We start from the raw sequence: 25,243 nt of genomic DNA on the forward strand, positions 1-25,243 counted from the left end.
AAAGTTAAAGAGCTTATTGTTACAATGAGGTAAAATTGATAAAATGTAAAATAAATTAAAAGGCCATATTCAAAGATAAGTGCAAGGAACATTCTTACCACATTTTCAGTGTGCTATGGAATCTGCTCACATCTTTACTAATAGTCTCTCTTCCAAACCATGGGCTATCTCATATATTCTGAACATGATTTTCATTTAATATAAAATATAAAGAATTACTTCTATCACCTAAGTAAATTAGTGTGTTTCATAGAAGTAATTTCCTGCAAAAGCAATTTTAAATTGCTAAGACAAAAATAAGAACAAAACCTTTCTTAATGCCACAACTACAATCTTAAAAAAAATACCAAAAATGCAAATAATAACCTATTTCCATGTTTTACTTAAATGGAGTTATCTGTGTTAAGTATTTGTGTAAGAAGAAGCGCTGGCAAACAAAACCAAAGCCAAAACACAGAATTCTTGCTATAAATTTTAAATTTTTTATTTTTGTTCTGGAAATTTTAGGTTTACTTAAAACCTTGTATATAATAGAAACATAATCCATTGAGCCTTTGGATAAACAAAATTTTCAGTTTACTCATAATATATTCTTCAAATTATCCCACAGAAAACTGCTTAGAATGTGTTAAACTATATTGATGATTTAAAAACAAGCACAACAACATAAAGAATCTTCCTCTATTTCAGGAGAAATGATTTACTGTGAAGTTATCCTTTTAACATCTTTGGTGTCAATTCTGGGTGAACCAGGATGGTCGCTTTCTGTCTCGTTCAACGATCCTCTTGCCCTGATCTTGTTCAGACGGCGTCTCTCCTGTGTACAGCACCACAGTCTCTATGGTGGGAGCCTTAAAAGGGCCCCCTTCTTGTTTCCCTATCTGTCGTCTGATTTCTGCAGTCTCCTTGCGCACCTTTTCATAGCAGTAGGCACAAAGGACATGTTTCTGCTTCAGGTGACCACATTCAGGACAAACGTCAATATTGTTCTTTAAAACAATAAACAAAAACATATTTTAACAAGAGGCAATATAACGAACAAATAACCACTGACAGGAGCAATGCTTACATTTTAACTTTCTTAGAATGTTCAGGCTACATGAGGTCATCATACATCATCTAGTTCTACCTCGCTTTAACTGAAGACAAGCAACATTGAGTTTGAATTAGAGAAAAACTAGAACTAGACTTTAGCCAATCTAGTACATCTTTACGTAAACACAGCAGTTGTAGTTATGTAAAAAACAAAACAAAAACCAAAACCAAAAAAAAAAAAAAACTCCTTTCCCCTAACTCCAAATACTAAATATCAAATAAGGAATTCACCAACATAATTAAGTGACCCATACACTCAGCATCTTAAATAAGACACCCAAGGAAAAGTGAATTCCCTTTGTCTTTCAATCTATCTTAGGGAAAGCAAGATAAGAACATTACAAGTTGACCTCCTCGGCTTTCTCTTTTTATCACGGTGTAATTCAAATTCCTGTATAGAATACAGGTTTGGTATATAGTATAATTTTTCTTTTTAAAAATGAACACTGATTATTCCTTAATGTAAAATTATTTTATGTTACAGTCTTAGGGTATTTTAATGATATATATATATATATCCAACTTTAACTATAAAATAATTATAACCCCTAAAAGATTTATCAACTTATTCTAGACATAGGTTTGAAAGAAAATACAAAGAAAAATACTAAACAGGAACATTAAAGAAGCTTTAAACACTTGGTAAGATTAATATACTAACATCTGTGAGGCAGATAACGAAAGAATTTCCTTTTCCGAAGGGAAGAAAGAGGCTTGCATATTACTCGCCTAACCATATTCTCATTTTACTCCACTACTGGAAACTGGATTGCATGTACAAGTGAAGGTATGAAGACACCCACAGTTAGTAGGTCTTTTTTTCATGATCAAAGTACCCAACATAACACACTATATACCATATGTCACAGAAAATAATTCAAGGAAGAAAATAAATGCACAGGATAAGAACTATTCCCTCAGAATAAATGCAATCAGGGAAGTCACATAATGGAACAGTGCAAGATCTCATTCCTAAAATCTTACATCCTCTTGAGCAAATTTATGAATTACTGTTAAGTCTTAAGTAATAAAGTGTTTTTCAGTTCTACATTTAAGTTCAGCCCCAACCATCACTCAATAATACTTTCTGGCTTAAGTTCTCAGGTTTTGCTTAACAGAATGTGGACGCTTATGAAAGTCAGTTTTCTGTTCTTGAGTTTCATCGGTACGGTGCTGCTGCTGTGGAACGCCATGAAGGAAACAGGAACTGAAATCCTAACTGTTAAAACCATATATGAACAGATCAGAGGTCATACACATTGTAATTTTTCTTTTTACTAGATCAGTGAAGACAGTACATCCATGTTGTCAGAGAGGAGAATATGAAATTGAGCATAGGAGAACACAAAGCAAATCTTCAAAAGAACATGAGGTCAAAAATCAGAGCTCGAAAATCTACTGCTTCATAACTGTGTGACCACAGGCAAATTCTTTTTGCCTCAGTTTCTTCATCCTAAAAATGAAGAATATCTTATTTGCTTTGGAGGGCTATTGTGAAGACATGATGAGACATAATAAACATAAGGCACTGAGATACATCATAGACACTTAATCGTTGTTAGCTATTTTATTACTTATCTTAGGGTTTTCCTTCATGGTATTTTATTGGAAATGATTAAAAAAAAATAAATATGTAAGGGCTTGTAAAACCCAAGATTCAGTAGACCTACTGCTTCCAATTTAATTCTAGGCTCTGCTGTAGTTAGGATGTTTACTCATCTGTAGTTCAAAACTCACACAGCTCAAGACTGGCACAGCTCACAATTCAAAAGTCATGTAGGCACCTCACAGCCTCGTTCCTTGCCCAGTCTCCAAACTCACTCCTTCCTTAACTGTGTTTCTAATACTCAGGCTAGAGGACAGCAGGCATATATAATGAGAATATTGTATTCCATTTAGGCCAGAGGAAAGTAGACACATATAATCTGAGAAGAATTTATTCCTAGGCTATAGGAATCTACCATGAGCTTATTCAGTGGAGGACTTGAGGAAAAGCACACCCACAAAAATCAATGCATTACCTTAACTTTAATAAGCTTCTGTGGGTTTCTTCTCCTACACCGGTTAACTTCAATGGTGCGTCTACTTTTGGGAGCTGCCATCCAAAAGATACTATCCAAAAGGCTGGAATTCTCCTTACTTCCACTGGTATCATTTGCTGGCTCTGTAAATATGGCTGGGCCCTGTACTGCTAATGCTGGTCCTAGGAAATAAAACATAAGAGATACAGAATTAGTTTCTAGCTTCTAAATTACTATTTACAGATATCATTTTCCTTAACAATCAATGGTAAAACACACACACACACACACACACACACACACACACACACACACACACACACAGAGACTACATATAAAATTGAGAATGTGAAACTCAATAATGGGATACCTTAGCTATTAAAATACACTAAAGCTTATACAATGCAATTTTAAGGAACACAGAATTTTTTCTTAGTGGATCCTGCTGAAAATAGATCAGTGAAATTCCATCAAGTTTCTTAACAAGTTAGATAGGCACCTAACTTGAACAAAACAAGCAAAGAATCACTCAACTGTCCACATTCTATTAATACTTGGTGGGTAGTAAATACCTGATTAATTTGCAAGTAAATCTAGACAGATTTCCTGAATATACTTCTGATCAGCACTGATGTAACTGCCAATTGGCCCTTTCTTATATTCAAACTGAGTCAGGTCCTTTATGATACAACCCCTTAAGTCACTTAGTTCCTCATGTTTGATACCGATTCCTGTCTGCTCTCTAAAGAGCCAGCTCACCATTTCTCTGTATGGCCTTATTTATGTGACTATGAATTGCTTATAAAAATCAAGAGACTCCTTTACCCTTTCCTTGCTATTTCTCACAAGTGCCATACTTCTTTTTTCTTTTCTTTTCTTTTTTTTTTGAGACTGAGTCTCACTCTGTCACCCAGGCTAGAGAGTGGTGGCATGATCTCGGCTCACTGCAACCTCCGCCTCCCAGGTTCAAGTGATTCTCCTGCCTCAGTCTCCCAAGTAGCTGGGATTACAGGTGTGCACCACCACGCCTGGTTAACTTTTGTATTTTTAGTAGAGACTGTTTCACGATGTTGGCCAGGCTGGTCTTGAACTCCTGACCTTAGGTGATGTACCCGCCCTGGCCTCCAAAAGTGCTGAGATTACAGGTGTGAGCCACCGCGCCCGGCCGCCATACTTCTTTTGATTTTAAGAACTCTTAAGAATGCACACAGCTCTCTAACACCTAACAATTGGCATTTATTTTCAGTATGTCCACAAGTATTGCCAAGCATGCCCCGGTGATTAACAACACAGGCTCAGGACTGTGAACTTGGGACCATTGTGAGCCTACTGCTTCAGTCGGAAAGTGTATACACCTAATACGACTGTTGTCAACATTATCCCAGGAAGTACATGTAGAAAGCTTGGCACATTGCTTGGCATATAGTGGCATATATTTTCTTGGTATATTTCTGGATATTATCACTTTCAGGCTGCTTAGAAATTGAGTAGAATGTATATGCCAAAGCAATGACAGTTTCAACATCCAAGATACTTCCAATTAAGATTAATTCCAAGTGAAATATGGGAAACAGAATTCATCTCCTCAGAGCTCAAACACCACAGAAAACATGTACTGTGCGGGAGGGAGGGAGGAAAGGAGGGAAGAGGGGAGGGGAGGGAAGGGAAGAGTACAGGGGGAGAGGGGAAGGGGAGGTGAGGTGAGGACAGGGCTGGAAAGGAAAGACAGATCCAGAGAGTGGTGAGCCTTGATGCCAAGTGAGACCTGCAGAACTGTCCTCTCAGGACAACTCTGTACAAATCCCTGAACTCAACAGACTTGACCAAACTCTAGCATAGTTTCTAGCAGCATAAGACTGTATCCTAGGATGACCTCGGCCCTCCTTTAAAGTGCCTGCCTGAGAAAGCTCAACGCTGCCTGGAAAATTTCCTATTTATTTTAGCCAACATACCCCTGATAGTAGGTCCCTGAACTCCCTTAGAGCATTTCCTGGAAAGGGCACATAATTGTAAATACGTATCCCTTGCAAGTAACTCGGAAGCGTTTCTCTCAAGGCCCTGAGAGCCATTCCTTCGAAATCTAATCATTAGGAAGGATAGGGCCTTTGTCTCCCACTATCTGCGGGAGGACAGAATCCTACCTAAGATGACTGCGAGCTAGCAGACACAGCCGGCTAATCACATTTGCACTGACTTCACTGTACTACACTTCTCTGACTCTACAGAGCCCCTACACTCCCGCCTCGCTCATTCTCCCTTTAAAACGCCCAAGTCACCTCTGCACGAACCGGGATGGAGCTCAGCTCTTTATCTGCAGTAGTTACTGAATAAAATCCGTTTTCAGCACTTTAATTACTGGCTGGCTATGATTTATCTTTGACACAAGGTTACATCCTGTGTACGAATGGAACAAGCAGAGGTTTTTTTTGTTTTTTGTTTTTGCGGTGGAGGGAGCGCAAAAACAGTCGTGTTCTCGCTAATATGTGAATGTCACGAACTACGTCCCGGACGTGCGGCCGCGGATGAGAACCCGGGCAGAGGGTTAAGAGTGTAAGCTGCGTCTGCGACGCTGCCCGAGGTCCCGTCATCAGTCCCCTCTCCCTTCTTTACCTACCCCACGGAGGACTGGGAAAGCCCGGCCGGTTCTGCGGAAACTTCCGCAGCAGTCGCTCCCAGTAGTTTCGAAGCAGGCCCCGGGCCGCAGGCCACGGCGGAACCACTAAGACCAGCATGGCCAGCGCCATTTTCCCTGCTGGAAGACAGCCCCGGTCCCGCCCCTGCTTTCAGCATGCGCACAGGCACATAATCGGGCAAGCCTCCCTTTCTAGAACTACAACACCCCGCATGCTCTTGGAGCAGCTCTGACTCTCCTCCAATCATAGAGAGAAAAGGAAGGGCGAGGGGCGGGGAAATGAAAGAAAATCGGCCACAGTGCGCATGTATGCGGATGTGCTTTGGCTCCTCGGGTAAAGATGGCGGAGCGCGGGTACAGCTTTTCGCTGACTACATTCAGGTATGGAAGGGGCCCTCGAGGTCCTCAGCGTAGTCGAGGTTGCAGGAGCTCTGTCGACTTAGTTTTTCCCATCCTGACGTCGGGATTGGTGCTTCTGGAGGGTCCAGTAGAGAATGGAGGTGGAAATGCGGCTTTGCAAAGTCATTTGCCAGGCCGGCCCGGGATTCCTGGAGCTTCCTTGGTCGGAGGCTGCTGGAGGATCGGGGGGCTGCGGGACTGTGAGGCACATAGCCAAGGATTCGCTTTCACTTTGGAGACTAGAAAAGAAGGCAGTTTTAGCTCAACCATCTTTGGGTGGCCCGTCCCGAACCCAGGATTTTTTTTCCTGGCTCAAGTGGACCTGATGCGGTGGTTTCTGAAACTCGGAATCATGGGCAAATATGTGGGATCCCCTTTTCTTGGAAAACTCTCAGCTTTACAGTTAAGTCGAAGTCTTGGTCTCCGTTTGGCACTAGTGTCTTTCAAAACCTCCCGCTTTCGATTTCTTCGATGCATGAATTAGAAACATAAGGAGTAAAAACCGAAAGCGCCTATCACTTTTTTGTGAACCCTTAACAACGAGGCAACAGTTTGAGTTTTGGCCTTTTTTTTTGGTGTGTGGAGGGGGAACGCAGAGGGGGATGTTTACTTTAAACAAGTTTGTAGGCTTTTCTATTGTAGAACAGGGGATTAGAATAGTAAGTTTACTTTCCAAAATAGTTGAGGCGAACCGTGGCTCCCAATGTGAGGAAGTCATCAACGAAGACTTTTAAAATTTGACTGGGGAAGTTTTCTGACTTACCCATTTTCTTAAGGATCAGTAATGCCCAGTTTACTTCAAATGTAGTCCTGACAACTGAAGGCAGGCGGGATTTAACTTGTTGAGTACTTTCTGTGTAGGTGCAACTTAACCGTAACCTGCTCCATCTCTTTCCACTGCTATGATGAATGTTATCTCAGCTTCTTGCAGATGAACTAACCACAGCTTGTACAAATTAAATAACTTGTCTAAGGTCATCGGTTAGTAGCTGAGTTGACATTCAAACTGGATTTTTTTCTGATAACAAAAATTAATACACTTTCTATTACATAATGTCTTAAATTCCAAAAGCACCTTTCTCTTGGCACTTTTCAGTAAGCAGTGAGTGTACGTAATAGTTTTTTTTGTAACCTTTGAACAAGATTAATTTAATTATGCAATAAAAAGTGTCATATTACATATGACAGAAGAGTGTGTGCAGGATGTATTCACTGTTCATATTTGTGAAGAAAACAAATGTGGTCCTCTTTTTAGAGACAGGGACTTGGCAGCCTCCAGCTCTTGGGCTCAAGGGATCCTCCTGCCTCAGTCTTTGGAATAGCTGGCACTAGAGGTGACGGCCTCCCTGCCTTTCACTTTTTTTTTTTTTTTTTTAAGGCTTGGGGTCTTGTGATGTTGCCCGGGCTGCAAATGTGGTCTTTTATCTCAAAGAAAGTGTAATCCTAGTGGAGCTGAAAACATAAAACAACCATATACCTTCAGGACTCAATATTTTTGTAACAAATTTCTTTATTAAAATAAACTTTTGGCCAGGCAGGGTGACTCACAGCTGTAATCCCAGCTACTTGGGAGACTGAGGCAGGAGGATCACTTTAGCCCAGGAGTTCAAGACTAGCTTGGGCAACACAGCAAGACCCTATCTCTGAAAAAATTAAAAAATTAGCCAGGCATGTGCCTGTAATCCAAGCTTTTGGGTGCCTGAGAGCGAGAGGAGCACTTGAGCCCAAGAGTTTAGGATGCAGTGAGCTGTGATTCTGCCACTGCACTCCAGCCTGGGTCACAAAGCGATACCCCATGTCTAAAATTTTTTTTAAGAAAAACCAAACTTATGTTTTGTTTGTTTTAAACATGGTGGATTCAGCTGTTTTAAATAAAAAGAAAATATTTGTTTCTAGCCTCTCGTAATCAGAATTAAACTAATGGTGGAAGGGACTAGAGACCATACAGGATGAAACAGTTCTTGTGAAGTACATTTGGTTGGGGAATTGACAATAAATGAGTAAACAAATTGGTGCCTACTAATAAATTCTCTTACTAAGGAATTTTATTTTAAAAAGGGTGAAGAAAGGAATATGACTTTAGATTGAGTAATCAGGAAAGGCTTGTGCTTCGGGGTGAGTTTTGAGACTGGAAGATTAAAAGTAGGCAGCTATTTGAAGATTTAGAAATAAGGAGACTTGTAGACAGAGGAAACAGCATGTTTGAAAGCCCTGAAACTGGGAAGGAGCTTGAGCTCTTAAAGGAATGAAAATGAGGCAAATGTGCTATTGTGAGCAAGGAGGTGATGTGGGAGAGGGCTAATCGTGTAGGGCTTTGTAGGCCAGAGAAGGAAATTTAATTTTAAGTGAACAAAGAAGTTCTTAGAAAATCTAAGTGGAGGTGACATGGTACAAAGGCAACTTTGACTGGGGGTGGAAGTAAGGTTGAGAAAGGAAAACCAGATAGAAGGCTATTTCAGTTATTCCATGTAGGGATACTGATGCTATGGAATGGGCCAGTGGCATTATGGAATGTAAAGATGGTTGATTGCTCAGCCAGCTCACAGTTCAATGAGCTTTCACGCAGTGGTAAAGATAGGTAAGTACAGTTAATAGGAACAGAGAAAAGGTAACTATTAAGTTTATATGAACCTTTAAATGTTACCCAGGGGTATATGAATTAGGTATTGAACAATAATTGAAAGCTGGATGGACCCAGAAAGTTATGACATGATTATTGAAATAGTGACTATTAAAGGAAAAAAAGTTCAGCTTAATTTTTTAATTTAAATGTCAGTTGATGTTGTTCTGCTCAAATTAACTAATTATATCAAGAGCCTTAGAGCTGTCACCCTTAGGTCTGTTTCTTTAATTGGTCTAGATGTGTCTCTATCAGCCAAATGATTGTAGATTCCTGGTACTAGGTTATGTGCTGGAATCCTGACTGAACATAGCTGACTTTATTGAGGAAGACAAACATTGTAAAAATAATAAAGAGGCCAAGGCAGGAGGATTGCTTGAGACCAGGTGTTTGAGACCAGCCTGGGCAACATAGCGAGACCCTGTTTCTACAAAAAAAAAAATAATAATAATTCAGATATGATGAATCTTAGGCAAAGAGGAAGTACAGGACATCACAGGCATCAGTGAATAGGTATTCAACTTAATCTGAGGGGTCAGGGCAACTTCCGTTAGGACATGATTGAAGGAAAAGAGTTCACAGGGCAGTAGAGAAATGCATTTCAGATGGAGGGATTAGCTTGTGAGTGAGGTTTTTGAAGTTTGAGAGTAGTCTATGTGTTTGGAGCAAGGAGGGATGGAGTTGAGATTTGGGTGACCAAGGGAATATTTGTAATTATATGAAGAGAAAATACAGACTTCTGAAATTTGCAATAGTAGTTGGGAGATAAGGATCTAGCTGTGTCACTTTGGACAAATTACTTTCACTCAGACTTTATATATGAAATTAGGTTGGTTTGCGATGATTCTAATTAAACAACTAGGTTGAAATAAAGTATAACTCTAAAAGGCCAGTTTAAGACTTGTGTTTAGCTACCAAATCCATGGAACCAGATCTGTTAAGTGTGACCATCTCGTGGCTTCTAGAAATAGTTGTGTATTATGTAGAGAATACTTAACTGTGAGTGATATCTAGGTGTTACTGTCTTAGGCCATGTCTGTGTTCTAAAACCACCCCCCCCACTTGAAATATATGCTGCTGTTTGGTTTTTAACAAACACATACATGTTCTTAATAACATTACCATTCAGTATGTGCTTGTTACAGATTTTGTGCCAGACAGTTTTATAGGAATTACTTCACTTAATCACAACAATGCTTTGAAATAGGTACAGGACCCCTGTAGGGGATGGTGATTTCAGGACTCCCAAAAATACCAAGTCAAGGCGTACTCAAGTTCTATAGTCAGCCCTGTGGAATCCACTGATATGGAAAGCCAGTTGTGGTTACTGTGTGCTCATTTTACAGGTGAGAAAACAAGCACAGAAAACTTAGGGCGAAAAGAAGCAACAGTAATACCACTGCTCCATGTGGCAGACAAAAACCAAAGAGAAAGTAGTGCTTCAGTAGGAGTATGTTCTAATTGCCTTGTAAACTTGGTTTCGTTCATTTTTTCTTTTCTTTTCTCTCTTTTTTTTTTTTTTTTTTTTTTTGAGATGAGGTTTCGGTCTTGTTGCCCAGGCTGGAGTGCAATGGTGTGATCTCGGCTCACTGCTACCTCCACCTCCTGGATTCAAGCGATTCTCCTGCCTCAGCCTCCCAAGTAGCTGGGATTACAGGCGTGCACCACTATACCCAGCTAATTTTTGTATATTTAGTAGAGACAGGGTTTCACCATGTTAGTCAGGCTGGTCTTGAACTCCTGACCTCAGGTTATCCACCCACCTCAGCCTTCCCAAGTGCTGGGATTACAGGCTTGAGTCATTGTGCCCAGCTGTAAACTTGGTTTCTGTGCCACTTCATGATAGAGGTCAAAGGCCAGCTACTCCCTGGGGTTGGATAAATTGGATTTGACCTGAATGTCTGTACTATCTCAGAGATGTTCTTACAATAAATATTGGATTGTATGTGAACTTAACAAATACCTGTATTTCTTTTAAGCCCGTCTGGTAAACTTGTCCAGATTGAATATGCTTTGGCTGCTGTAGCTGGAGGAGCCCCGTCAGTGGGAATTAAAGGTAATTAAATGCTTCATTCATTTCAGATGCCTGTTAGTAGTTATCTTAATTATTTTGGAATTAATTAGTAGTTAATTTATACAGAGCTGCAGTAGTATAATTTTTAATAATTTTTTGTTAATTTACAGTGTTTTGGAGTTTAAATAGTAATAAGTCTAAGGTCATTTAAATTTCTTTTCAAAGTAAATAATAACACCTTTATCTGTTAGCTGTAATATTCACAGTAGTCTTTCTCATTCAGAAAACTCTTTTTTTTTTTTCCCACTGATTATATCACTACTTGCTGGCAGTTTTTATCCTTATAATTTAGGAAAGTTTAATTATAAAACATAAGCTAAATATGTTGTGTTTCACTTTAAAAGGCTGTATCATTTATTGTAAATTTCATGTTATGAGACTATTGGGACAAGTAGGCAGAAATCCATTATTTTAAAACGTGAACTCTCAGGTATCTTTAGAGTGCTTACAAAAGGTTATGTAATACCTATAGCTGTAGGGACGATTTTTTTGTGTAGTACTAATGACCAGTGAGGGAAAAATGGACTTACCATTTCTTAGGTAATTTTGGTAATAGGACTACGGAAGGAAGGGTTTTATAAATTAAAGGAAATAAAGGACTTTTGAGTTTAGTGCATCCATAATAGAAAGCTGTTAAAACAGTCTTATAAATGATTAAACATTTAGGTCTCTCTCTTTTTTTTAAGCTGCAAATGGTGTGGTATTAGCAACTGAGAAAAAACAGAAATCCATTCTGTATGATGAGCGAAGTGTACACAAAGTGGAACCAATTACCAAGCATATAGGTTTGGTGTACAGTGGCATGGGCCCCGATTACAGGTACTTTATACTTTTTATAGTGTTTCTCACCATCTCATGAATTGATTGTAATCTGTATTTTCAGGAGAAAAACCAATGTTGTTTTCCTTTTATCTTCCGATTCCTCTTTTTTTGTGTGCTTTGTTTAGCAATAGCAGCCTCATTGAGAGCTGAATTTAGTTTGCCTGTGTAGGTTACTTTAAAGAGAATAACTCAGATGTGAAAGAGGAGGTAGACAGATTACATAACTCCTCTTTTCTCTGTTTAGTGGTCTTTCCCTTCTGACATATTCCTCTTCTACTACCCAGGAACTGGGCATAAGGGCTTTAGTTTTCGCCAATGCAGTTTAAAAATGATAAGAGCAATTTATGTTATAATAAACTATATTCTAAAAAGTATGAGGCAACAAAAGAAAGCATCGCCATCCAGAGTTAACCTTACCTCTTTTCCTGTTCTTCACAAAGGAACAAAATTCTCAAACACCACTGCAAGTTACTGAGTGTGGCAGCCAACCAGGATCCCAGTGCTCATATAATCACCCCCTTTATATTTCACAGGAAGAGAGAATAATCTTGTTACTCAGGGTACCAGCCAAGTTGAAAGAGATTGACAGCTTTCTGTGTCTGTCATTTAAACAAGTAAAAGGAGTATTACTTTATTGCTCATGATTTTGTGGAGCAAGATAGGTAGACGCAAAGTTTCACTTCATTTTCACTCCTATTTCACATCTGAGTTGTTCTCTTTAAAGTAACCCAGGGTCTTGCCCAGGCAGGTCTCAAACTCCTGGCCTCAAGTGATCTTCCTGCCTCAGCCTTTTAAAGTGTTGGTATTAAGGTGTGAAACACTGCACCCAGCTGAATTTTACATTTTTAGTTACAAGTAGTTTCTTACTGTTTCTTAATCTCTGAAGGGTACTCTTTGAAGCACAGGCAGAGAGATTAAAACAGTCTGCAGGAAGTAGTGACCTGAAGTGAGAAAAATATGCCCAGAATTGTGTGCCTGTGTGTTTATGTGTGCTTGTATGCACGTGTGGACTGGGGTGAGCTATAAAAAGACAAGTGGCTGCCCTTGGATAAGGGGGACAGTCTTGAAGAAGCCATGGAGTGAGATAAAATTCTCATTTTTGTACATTAAATCTGTTACTTTTAAGCTAACTGGTACTCTATGATGCTTCGATATTTTCTTCTATATCAACTGGAATCCAATGTTAGAGTAAGACTAGCTTTGATCCAGTAGCCACCATTAAAGCAATACATGTTAAACTGGTGCTGCAGGTACGTGCCTGTAAAAGAAGAATGAGTCTTTGGGTAGTAGAGCATCTTCCTTGTAATTAAATCTTATTTTTTCCTTGTTAGAGTGCTTGTGCACAGAGCTCGAAAGCTAGCTCAACAGTACTATCTTGTGTACCAAGAACCCATTCCTACAGCTCAGCTGGTACAGAGAGTAGCTTCTGTGATGCAAGAATATACTCAGTCAGGGTAAGTTGCTTTTTTTACTTGAAATGTGCCATGAATTGTAGGGGGAAGTCATTTTAAAGAGTAGATGTATACATAGAATGGGACTTACCATTCCTATATTTGCCTAACAAGTGGACAAAATCACTATGATGAATATTTCTGATCTTATCTGGATCTAGAATATTTACTTAAGGAAAAAAAATATGTTTTCTTGTTGCTCATATAACAGCAGAAAGCAGCTTCTAGATATAAAAAGTTCTTTTGCCAGTGATTAAAACACTTTCTGGGCAGAAATTCATTGCTACTTTTATTTATTTTTATTTTTTTCTTTTTGAGTCAGAGTCTCACTCTGTTACCCAGGCTGGAGTGCAATGGCATGATCCTGGCTCACTGCAACCTCTGCCTCCTGGGATCAAGTGATGCTCATGCCTTAGCCTCCCGAGTAACTGGCACCACAGGCATGCATCACCATGCCCAGCTAATTTTTTTTTTTTTTTTTGGTAGGGATGTGGTTTTACTATGTTGGCCAGACTGATTTCAAACTCCCGACCTCAAGTGATCTGCCTGTCTTGGCTTCCCAAAGTGTTGGTACTGCACCTGGCCTCTACTTTCAAATTTATGTTTCTAACCAGAAATGATTGTAAGCACATGATGAAAGCAGCTCTTTGACACATTCATATTTCTTTTCATTCCCCAGCTTCTTTGGGTGTGGATGAGATAGCATATAGGTAGTTGTTGATATGTAAACCTAGTGGAAGAGCTGCATTAACTGAAAATTGTCATTTTGTAATAGGTAAACCTAGTGGAAAAGCTGCATCAGTTGAAAGTTGTCATTTTGTGACAAGTAAACCTAGTGAAAAAGCTGCATTAATTAAAAGTTGTTATTTTGTTAGGACACTAAATGTTACTCCACACTTATTAACCCCAGTGTCTTAGGTGACACTCTGTTCAATCCAAAATTTTTTTTTTTTTGGCTACTATTCCTCACTACTGTAAAGAGAATTAGTTTTGAATTGATTCATTCAGAAAGGTGTTAAATACGTTTTAAGGAACTTACAAGTCTAATTCAGTTTGCCTGATAATTTACTTTATTTGAGAGTACTGATAAATTCTTGAGGATGACTTTCATGAAAATGCCAAGTAATTTTCATTTTCCTGTCTGCAGTGGTGTTCGTCCGTTTGGAGTTTCTTTACTTATTTGTGGTTGGAATGAGGGACGACCATATTTATTTCAGTCAGATCCATCTGTAAGTATCAGTAGATGTATTTGAGGGATTTGTCTTTAAAAGTGCTCTTTGAATATCTAACAGAAATAGAAGCCATAAAAACTTTACAATTTAGCAGTATTTTCTTCTTTTTCACCTGGGCTTTAGAAGGTATGAGGTCGTGCATTTTTGTGTGTATATTTAAAATTTTGGTAATTTGGTCTTCTGATAAGGAAGCTGTATTAGTTCTACCCTCTTTTCTTCTGCCATGTTTACTTCATACACTTGGGTGATTTGTTGAAATAGTTATTATCAAATGTATTTAAACCTGTAACTTTGGGAAATATTGCAATTGAAGATGTGAATCTGGAGGACAGTGTTGTGGTGTTTGCCGTCAGTTGAATCTTGGGGTTGACTTGAGTGACTTTTCCAGCAAAAACATTAATCTGTCTTGAATTCAGTGTTTTGCAAGAATGATTGTGAAATTGGTACCTTGGGTGAGTTATCTGCTGTAATGCAGAAGAATGGTATCTGAATAGAAGGGATTTGTAAAGGATAATACTACTCCACATCTGTCCCATTTGCTATGAGAACCTTAAGACAAAATTCAAGATTAGGAAATTACCTTTCATGTTTTATGGATTATTAGATAATTACAAGTTTACTCAATGCACACCTTATGATCTACTTTTAAAACCTGAGATGGCAAAAGAAAAATATTTTGGTTGTTACTTAAATCAGAAAAAATAAGTATTTGGGGAACTTTGATAGTGCTGTTACTCCATCTTTGAGTTTCCAAAGCTAAATGACAAGCCCTCTTATCTTCCTTTTCAGAAGGTAGCGGAAGCCACCATTTCTGGAATCCAGATTTCTTCTTTTGTCCTATTTTCCTCTGTTGTATCTAAAAAACAATTGTTTTCATTTAAAACATAATGGATTATGTTTCTTTTGGTATTTTTTCTGATGAGATGCTCTCTTTTTAATTTATTCACTAATGATCAAGAGTTGGTCACCATTTTTCAGATTTATATGAGAGACTTAAATCGCTTGTCTGTGAAGCTAAAATACTACTCTTGATTATTTGTTTAAGTTAACCTCAATTTCTTTTAACTGGCTTTGTTACATAATTTATGTACACTTAATTGCATCATCACCAGCTTCATCAGTTTGATGAGTTCTGATATATGTAAATGTCTGAAGAAACCATTACTACAATGAGGATATCAAAAATTTCCAGAACCTCCAAAAGTTTCTTCATGCCTCTTTGGTTTCCATCCTTCTAGCCTTCTTAAAAAAATAACCTATTCTGTGATGTTTTCCATTCTAATAATATTCTGTGACCTTCAAAGTTAGAGAACAATTAATAAAGCTAAAAATTAAATGGCAGGGCAATATAATTGTATTTGTGTTTTAAAATACGGTTCTTTACTCTTTCTATCCTGATTAGGGAGCTTACTTTGCCTGGAAAGCTACAGCAATGGGAAAGAACTATGTGAATGGGAAAACTTTCCTTGAGAAAAGGTAGGCTCACTCACTGTAACTACATTCATTAGCAAACTCACTTTATGGTTTTTGGTGCTCTTTAAGTAATTAATATCATGGGACTAAAGAAAATTGCTGTATTACTCTGTATATTAATCTAGTTACAGATAAATCAAAAACTTATCTCCCTCCTAGTTTCCTAGCCTTCAGTATATCGAGTGGTAATTAATATTCATTTCCTAAGGAGTTGTCTTTTTACATTCTATGGTTTCCTAAATGCTTTTTTGTTTTGTTTTGTTTTACTTTTTACTTCACTTTTTCTGCCATTTTAGGAGGGAGAAAAAGAACATTGAATCTGGAATAAAAAATTTGGGGAGACAGATTTTTAAATGATTTAATGATAATAGTTTACATTATGACAGTAAAAAAAATTGTGAAACCAAATGCCTGGAGTTGAAGGTATATTAAATATTTGATATGTGTGCTTGATAAAAAGTGGAGCACTATGTAAAAATCTGTCGGTGCCCAAGTACAAGCTGCCCTCACTTATTTCCAGCTGTATTCTAGTCTGAGTGTTACTGTAGTCCTTCAAAACTCTCCAAGCTTTTGAAGAGGAAAATGTTTTATTTCTTGGTATGTAATAGTTGCACATATTTTTGCAGTATATGTGATATTTTAATACCTGTATACAGTGTGTCAAATCAGGGTAATTGGATATCCGTTACCTCAAACATCTATCTTTTCTTTGTGTTGGGAGCATTGCAGATCTTCTAGCTGTTCTGAAATAGGGAGAAGAAAAATAATTTCCTGAGTGTACTATCGGACACCAGAACTTATTCCTCCTATCTGACTGCATTTTTATACCCCTTCACCAACTTCCTTCATTTCTTCTTCCCGTCTCCCTTTCCAGCCTCTGGTAACCACTGTGCTACTCTCTCCCTCCATGAGATCCACTTTTTTTAGCTCCCACATATGAGTGAGAACATGCAATATTCATCTTTCTATGCCTGGCTGTTTTACTTAACATAATGACCTCCATTTCCATCCATGTTGCTACAAATGACAGGATTTCATTTTTTCATGGCTGAATAATAATAAAAAATTTTGTAACTCCGCTTAACAGATGAGCCTTCACAGTACATTTTTCATGTAATGTTAAGTTATTAAAAATCTTAGGCCTGGGTTTAAATGGTAAATTTAATCTTAGGCTCTTAAGGTACTTTTTCATTTTTCTTTTTTATATTAATGAGTCTTCCAAATATTTCACATTGTTATTACATGATATGTTTTGTTTTATTTTTGTTTCAGAGGCATTTTATTTAGACAACTAAAAATAATTAGATGTTCAGAACCAGTGTACAATGAAAGAGAAATTAAACCAGTTACTTTATCATGTATTCCCTCTTTACAACCAAAGCAAAAAACAACAACAAAGACATTCTGCTTTAAGGGAAAGTCAGACAAATAAGCCAATATATTTTTCTTCTCCATAATGATATAAACAGCTGTAAGAACTTTTAATTGTAATAAGAGAAGTGGGATGTTGTCTTGTACATACTCATTAAAAAGATGACAGGCCATTGTACTACAAGAGGATAACTCAGCCTCCCTTCATCTGATCCTCTTGAGATTTCACTTACAGGTAACACCAAGTTAGTTGTTCCAGCAATGGAGCTAATTCATATTCCTCATTATTTATTACTGCTTTTGCCTTAAGCAGAGAGTAATTCTGGAAGGCTGATGTTTTTCTCTGCTTGCTCGTTCTAGTCCAGTTGTATATTATCTGTGGCACATGCTTGATGCTCAGGCCTTAACTTGAGGAGTTGAAGAATAGATGGAATCTGAATTCTCTGAAGCAGTTTCTTCTAGCTCCTCTTCTCTTGTCTCTGCAAAACCAATCTTTGGCTTCTTCAGCTCACTGCTATCTTCTTCAGGAAGCACACATTTCTAAAGGCTGTATGTTTTTCCTACCATGGTTTGCCAGTCTCAGTGTTCCATCTTCAGAACCACTGGCATACAGTTCATCAGGACCAAATCTCACACAGTGAATAGGACTGGAGTGTCCTTTGTAGGATTCTAATTCTTCTCCACTATTGTCATCATACTTACAAGTTTAACATCTTCACCACCTGCAAAAAGAAATTCTTAAGGTGAAGAGATTCAGAGTTAATGGTTACAGGAGCTTGAAAGGATTTAATTGGTTCCAAACTTCCTGTACTATCAAAAGCACTGGATCAGCCATAAGTTATTACCAAAATATCTCCCTCAGGAATATATTCCATACTACTAGCTGACATATTAAAATTTAGAGATTTCATTTCTGTCATAGTAGCATGATCCCAGAGTCTAACAGTTTTGTCATCAGAAGAAAGAATCTGTTTATCCACACTGCACCATAGGGCCTTTTTTATATCAGAGCTGTGATCACTAACTTCCTCAGGTTCTGCTTCGGGTTTGTTCAAGTCATATATGCGTAACAGTTTATCCTGTTCCCTGGTTAACAAATAATTACTATCCTGCATGAAATCCATAGTCTTGACAATGTTTTTATGAGCCAGGGTCATCAGTTCATCTCCTGGGATAGCATCCCACACTTTGTGAAATCTGCAGCTGCTGTGGCAGCTTTGATGGCATCCTTATTCAGTGTTATACCCCAAACAGCATCTTTATGACCCAAAAGGATTCCAAATCAGTCTCCTATATCTCCCTGGCATAGCATAGGTTTGCCGTCTTTGCAAGCACTGATTTAGAAATACTCGTAAGGCTGGCCGGGCGCAGTGGCTTGCGCCTGTAATCCCAGCACTTTGGGATGCTGACGCAGGTGGATCACCTGAGGTCAGCAGTTCGAGACCAGCCTGGCCAACATGGTGAACCGCGCCCCCCCCCCCCACTAAAAATACAAAAATTAGCGGGGAGTGATAGCACGCACCTGTAACCCCAGCTACTCAGGAGGCTGAGGCAGAAGAATTGCTTGAACCTGCCTGGGAGGTGGAGTTTGCAGTGAGCCAAGATTGCACCACTGCATTTCAGCCTGGGTGACAGAGCAAGACTCTGTCTCGAGGGAAAAAAAAGCCCCTAAGGCATGATGCCACTGAAGGCCAGGTCAGCCACGGGCCGTGTGTGGCCAGAACAGGTGAGCAGCATCAGTCTCATTGCTATGGAGCTGGTGAACCCAGTGATTGGGCTGGTGGACTGAGGGTCATCCTTGTCTTCTCTTCTCTGCTACAGCGCCCGGGGTTCCTTCAGGCCTCACCCTAGCACTGGGGCTGGGCAGGGAAACAGGAAAAGGTGGCACCGAAATTAGGAAGGAGCTAGGGAGGGGCTGGGGAGTCGGGGAAGGGTGAGCAACAGTTGACAACGGAGGGAGGAAAGTAGGGGATGGGGAGAACCAAAGAAACGACCCAGCCACTATTCACACTGTCCACACTGGTATTGGCAGGAAGTGACATGTTATGTTTTAGCTTATGAGAAAAAGATGAGATTTTAGCAAAGTTCTGATTTTTCTGTGTTTTAAAAATTATAATGCCACCACATCCTGATTGTTAAAATATTTATACTTAAGAAGTTTCCCAGCTGGGTGCAGTGGCTCACGCCTGTAATCCCAGCACTTTGGGAGGTCGAGGCAGGTGGATCACGAGGTCAGGAGATCGAGACCATCCTGGCTAACACAGTGAAACCTGTCTCTACTAAAAATACAAAGAAATTAGCTGGGCGTGGTGGCAGGTGCCTGTAGTCCAAGCTACTTGGGAGGCTGAGGCAGGAGAATGGCATGAGCCCAGGAGGTGGAGCTTGCAGTGAGCCAAGATAACTCTGTCTCAAAAAAGAGAAAAGTTTCCTAAACTAAACTCATTTTAGGGTCATACCCTTCATGATGTTGGGAATTGAGCACCAGATATTGTCAGTTTTTTTATCTGGGGACAGCTACAAGGAGGTGATTAAAAGAATGTGTAATTTAGTATTTTTAAGATGTTTAGAGTTTTAACTTAGGTTGTTGCTGTCATTGTATTTAAATAAAGAATATAAACAATGATATAAGTAATTTTTTTTTAAATTCTTCAGGTATAATGAAGATCTGGAACTTGAAGATGCCATTCATACAGCCATCTTAACCCTAAAGGTTAGCTCAATATTCAACAACTGGATTTACAATGATTTCATGATTAACTGCTTAGAAAATTGACCTTTTTTCCTCCGTCCTCAATAGGAAAGCTTTGAAGGGCAAATGACAGAGGATAACATAGAAGTTGGAATCTGCAATGAAGCTGGATTTAGAAGACTTACTCCAACTGAAGTTAAGGATTACTTGGCTGCCATAGCATAACAGTGAAGTGACTGAAAAATCCAGAATTTCAGATAATCTATCTACTTAAACATGTTTAAAGTATGTTTTGTTTTGCAGACTTTTTGCATACTTATTTCTACATGGTTTAAATCGACTGTTTTTAAAATGACACTTATAAATCCTAATAAACTGTTAAACCCACCTTCCAGCCTTTTAGGAGTTGCTAAAATTTTAACAGTTACTTCCTGCTTTTTATCACAGTTGATTTCTGAAGACTACATTGCGAAGCAGAGTGATGAAATCACTTTTTCGTTGTCAAGCAATTTTGGTTAAGTTAAATCTTATTGCCCTCTTCACTATCAGATGTTGCCTGTGTTTCCATAAAGCAAAATGCTGATTTTGGTGAAAAACATCATTGCTTCTAGAGCTGGGAGGATCTGCAGACTTTCACAGCTTCATAGGACAAGAAAAGAAGCATAGGTGCTTTTAGGTGCCATTAGGTATTGATCAGTGAAATCCTAGGGTGCTCTATGAGATTGTACTAGGCCTGTGAAGAGTGGTAAGCCAAATAGGTCTCCATGGGAGATACAATATGTAAGTAAATAAACAATGGTTTGCTAGTTCCTGTTGGTGTCTCCATCACAAGTAGGTTTTAAAGGAACCTGGGTTCTTAGATTTTGTTAGACTTTTTAAACTCAAGGATGAGCATAAGTGCTTGAAATAAAATTCTAATACATAAGTGTCAAAACTGTGGCTTAAGACTCTTGTTAATTCATTAATCTCAGTATAATAAGTACCTTCACTATAATGAAAGTTATAATTAAGTATCTGAACTCGTGAAGGCAGTGCTTAGTTCTGTTTTTTTTTTTTTTTTTTTTTTTAAATTTTTTTAAAGGCATCTTAGGATAAAATCATTAATTTTCTTTACAGAACATAAGGAGAGTTTATAAGCATAATCATTCTTACCAATGTGAAAGTATAGTGGGCAATTCCATGATTTAAATGTAGCTCAAAGATTCTAAGATTTAGTTAAGGGCAAAAGAATCTTATTTTGGAGATTTTTCTCAGGGTCCCCAGTTCTGTTACCTACCATCACTATAACACCCATATCTTGTTTTAGGTGGCAAAAGCATTATAGGAGATGAAAGATGGTAACTTTGACTTCCTGTTTCAAGATGTTTATCTTGGCCTCATCTAATAATCTCTCTTATGGGCTTCTGATATATTTTCACTTTAGCACACTAGAAAGCGGACATAGTAGCAAAAAGGGTCTTTGAAGTCAAGTCTCAGCTATCCCACCTACTGGCTGAGTGACTATGCGAGGTAATTATCTCAGGGTTTGTTTGTTTCTTGAGACAGTGTGTGTCACCCAGGCGGGAGTGCAATGGCATGATCTTGGCTCACTGCAGCCTCATCCTCCCCGGCTCAGGTGATCAATCCTTTTACCTCAGCCTCCCGAGTGGCTGGGACTACAGGCATGTACCACCATGTCTGGCTCATTTTTGTATTTTTAGTAGAGACAGGGTTTCACCATGTTGCCCAGACTGGTTTCCAACTCCTCAGCTCAAGTGGTTCACCCACCTCGGCCTCCCAAAGTGCTGGGATTACAGGCATGAGCCACTCTGCCTGGCCATATCTCAGGGTTTCCTAAGGACTAAATTTGATAACACAAGTTAAAGCTTGGTGTGGTTAATAGTTACTCTGTTAGCTGCTGTTGAATTTGTTTAGTCCTTCTGTAATGTCCAGCATCAAAAGACCAAAGCAATGTCAAAATTCTACAAATCAAAGAAGGGAAAATTAAAGGCATATAATATTTCAGAGGTAAGGAAGACTCGTGTAGGTTTTTATTGTGTGCCAGCAAAATTAGTCCTAAAGAATAAAGGGAGGAGAAATCAGCGGAACGAGATTTGATCCAGGTTCTGTTTTCCGCCTCCTGCCCCCATTAAATGCAAAGCCCAGTTCCAGTTCAAGCTGCCTACAACACTTCTTCCTTTGTTCTGTGTATTCTTTCCACGAACCTTAAAATTAAGTTGTTCCTTTTTGTCCCAGTTCTTAGGAAAGAGTTCTTTGATGTAGCAACTCACTGCATCCCTAAACATTCCAAAACTCTTGAACCATTTCCAGCCTGTGGATTTTAGCTTAAGTATCATAATGTTCCTAATGTTCACAGCCTCTCCCTTCTTTTGGTTCTTTTTGTATCTTCTAACCCTTAAAACATTTTAACTCCATTTGTTCTACTTCTTCCCAGTTCCCTACCGAACCATGAATTTAAATTTGCAAAGCAGTTATTAGCAATGAAACATGGAGATGTTTAAAATTCACATACATGGGGAATAAAGAAGACTAATATAGAGCCTTATAATTATCAGGTGCTGATACACTCAAGCATCCCTGGAAAAAAGAAAAAAAAAAAAAACCCGACCTTGATATAATTACCTTGCACAGTCTCTCAGGCATCAAGCAGGTGATAAATGAACACTGAAGGGTTTTCATCTATTCCTCAATTTTCTTCATAGAATGAAACTGCCAACTCTTAGTATTTACCTCACCTTTTTTTCAGGAGTCTACTCGTCCATGTAGGCAAGCTCTCTGAGCCCCCCATTGCAAAGAAGAGCAAGTTGATGTTCAGTGAATTGCCCAAGAACATATAGGAGTTGAGAGTTCCCTTGGATTAGAATCCTAATTTCCTGAAAACCAGTCCTGGTGGTTCTGTATGAATGTCACGTTTGCTTCACACAGTTCCTTCAATTTAGAGCTCTTCCCTCTACCCTGTTCTCAAGAAACTTACGGAACTAGCAATATCTGGCTGCCAATTAACTGGTAACTTCCTAAGCATGAGCATATTTGAAAAGTTACATGTGAGTGCTACTCCCTGAAAGCCATCACTTTTGAATTTTTTAGGTATTTCATCAGGTACTTGCCTCCATATTTCAAAACAGTCGGATTATATGCCTTTTTCTTGGATTCTTGGAGTTGAGCTGCCAAACTTCCCATGGTGCAAGATGAGAATTTAGAATCCTCATATCACACTGACTTCCTTCTTCCTACCTCAATTAAATCATGTTGAAGATTTTTCTTGTGACTAAGTATACTACTATTACATTTTCTGAACAACTTTCCTGGGGGTGATAACTGCTTTTATTTTTTTATTTTTATTTTTGAGACGGTCTCACTCTCTCACCCAGGCTGGAGTGAGGTGGCACAAATCAGTTCACCCCAGCCTTGACTTGGGCTCAAACGATCCTCCCACCCCAGCCATTGCAGTAGGTGCGAATACAGATGTCAGCCACCATGCCCAGCTAATTTTTTTATTTTTTGTGGAGACAGGGATCTCATCATTACAGTGTCCAGGCTGGTTTTGAACTCCTGTGCTCAAGTGATTTGCCTGTCCTGGCCTCACAAAGTGTTGGGATTACAAATGAGCCATGGCGGCACCCAGCCCACTTTTTTGGTTACTTTATTTTCTGTGTAGCTGTCACCAATTCTTGCCAGATTCCCCCAACAGAAATTTTAACACCTTCTGCTTACTGTTTTCCTCATCAGTCAGATATCAGGCAGTCTGTATCAGTTCACTTCCCCACACCTCAGAGAAGTTTCTCTTAGAACCCCCTGTCTTCCTGTTCTAATCCAGGCTAGGTGCTTGTTTGAAACTATCTTTATTCACCTTGGTTTCTCTCTGAATTGGCTGGGTTTTAAAACTCTAAGTTAGACATAAATTATCTCCACATTTTGAAAGCATTACTCCCTTCTAAATGCCAGTGTTGCTGATAGGAAGCCTGATACTATTGTGTATGTGATGCCAAGTCCTTTGTAAGTTTTCCCCTCTGCAGCTCTTAGTTTTTCTCTTATCTGCTGTGTTCTGAAACTTAACAACTATGTTCCTTTGTGTGGGTTTCTTAATAGTCATTGTGGTGAGCACTCTGGGCCGTTGCACTGTGAAAAACGTTTCTGTCTGCTAAATTTTCTAGTATTAGGTTTTTGAAAAATTTTCTCTTCATTTTGTTTTTGTTTCTAAACTCCTGTTAATTGGATACTGGATCCTTTTGGTTTTGCTCCATTTTTCGTCTGTTTCTACTTTCTAAATTTTTCCAACTCATATTGATGTTTTAAAATTGGGGATATCATTTTTACTATAGAAGAACCATTTCCTGTGCTCTGCTGTCTCCTCTTAAAAAAAGAAATCCTCTTGTTTCATAGCTGAGATATCTTTTATTTGAAGATCCTAGTTATAAAATACTTTTTGAGACCATTTTTTCCCGTTTTCCATTTCCTTCAAATATCAAACAAAAATGTTGGGAAATGCTGTGTTTGTGAGGCTCACACCAGGGGATGCTGAATGTTGGTATCGCCGAGCCAGTTCTCTAGGGTCTTTCGTCTACTCATTTCTTCAGAGAAAAATAGGGTTATGGGAAGAGAGTGGTGGGGAGCGGTGGAGGGGTGCCTGCATTATGGGAGGGGCAGAGAAGGTGGCTGCTAGCATTGCTCTGTTCAGTAGGAAAACTTCATGATGGCACCTGTTGTCCTTTGTTAGTCTGTGTGTCTAGAATCCCTCTGATGCCCTGTCTTTAGCATCTTAAACTAGTCTTCTGCCTGAACAATTTACATTTTCAATCCTGCCTGCCCTCCCTTCTACCTTCAAGGCACCTGAAGCTTTCTGGGGTTCTGCTTTGTGAATCACTGGCTAAATATCCCCTTCTACAGGCAGTTTCCTCAGTTCTCCTGACACTTCCATCTGCAGAGAGGGTGCTTGGGTTCAGGTAACCTCTCTATGGCTCACTTATCTGTAACATATACTAAATATCTCCCTTTTAGGTTGTTTAAAGGATTGAACGATGTGTAAAACACTTAGAACAATGTCTGCCACGCTGTAAGGAATGAGTAAGTTATTGCTCTTGTCCTCCAAAAATGTGTTGGTATAACCGGTCTGCAGTCATCTCTTCTCGTTCTTTTTGCCTTTGTGGGTTTGTTCCCTTTGTCATTGCTTTACCGTTATTTAAGGTTTGGAGAAGGAGCAGGATACACAGGATTAATTATAACTGGAAGTCCTCTTTAATATTTTAAATTAGCTTTACTTTCTTACAGCCCTAATCTTTCTGGGTGACTCTGGACACTCTACTAGGCTAATATGCTAATATGCAGAAGCCATGCAATCATTTTTTCTCTTCAGAAGGACAGCAC

At 38.9% G+C, this 25,243-nt stretch overlaps 2 protein-coding genes and 1 pseudogene across 2 annotated transcripts; 1 reads left to right on the forward strand and 2 right to left on the reverse strand.

Annotated features, from left to right (window-relative positions):
- Positions 1–459: 459 nt before the first annotated feature.
- MRPL32 (mitochondrial ribosomal protein L32) lies at positions 460–6,047 on the reverse strand. The gene is made up of 3 exons (XM_025378091.1): positions 5,731–6,047; positions 3,117–3,298; positions 460–989 (listed from the first exon to the last, which is right to left on the reverse strand). Exons 1-3 carry the CDS (start codon positions 5,858–5,860, stop codon positions 735–737), a joined length of 567 nt encoding a protein of 188 aa, XP_025233876.1. The 5' UTR covers positions 5,861–6,047; the 3' UTR covers positions 460–734.
- On the forward strand, positions 6,024–20,813 carry PSMA2 (proteasome subunit alpha 2). Its single transcript, XM_025378089.1, has 8 exons — positions 6,024–6,129; positions 10,747–10,823; positions 11,528–11,660; positions 12,995–13,117; positions 14,262–14,343; positions 15,749–15,822; positions 19,843–19,900; positions 19,988–20,813. The coding sequence occupies exons 1-8, from the start codon at positions 6,089–6,091 to the stop codon at positions 20,102–20,104; spliced, it is 705 nt and encodes a 234-aa protein (XP_025233874.1). The 5' UTR covers positions 6,024–6,088; the 3' UTR covers positions 20,105–20,813.
- On the reverse strand, positions 17,060–19,232 carry LOC112620543 (annotated as a pseudogene).
- Positions 20,814–25,243: the final 4,430 nt, after the last annotated feature.

This window comes from Theropithecus gelada, chromosome 3 (assembly GCF_003255815.1).
Source record: "Theropithecus gelada isolate Dixy chromosome 3, Tgel_1.0, whole genome shotgun sequence".
In the NCBI taxonomy this organism is placed as follows: domain Eukaryota; kingdom Metazoa; phylum Chordata; class Mammalia; order Primates; family Cercopithecidae; genus Theropithecus; species Theropithecus gelada.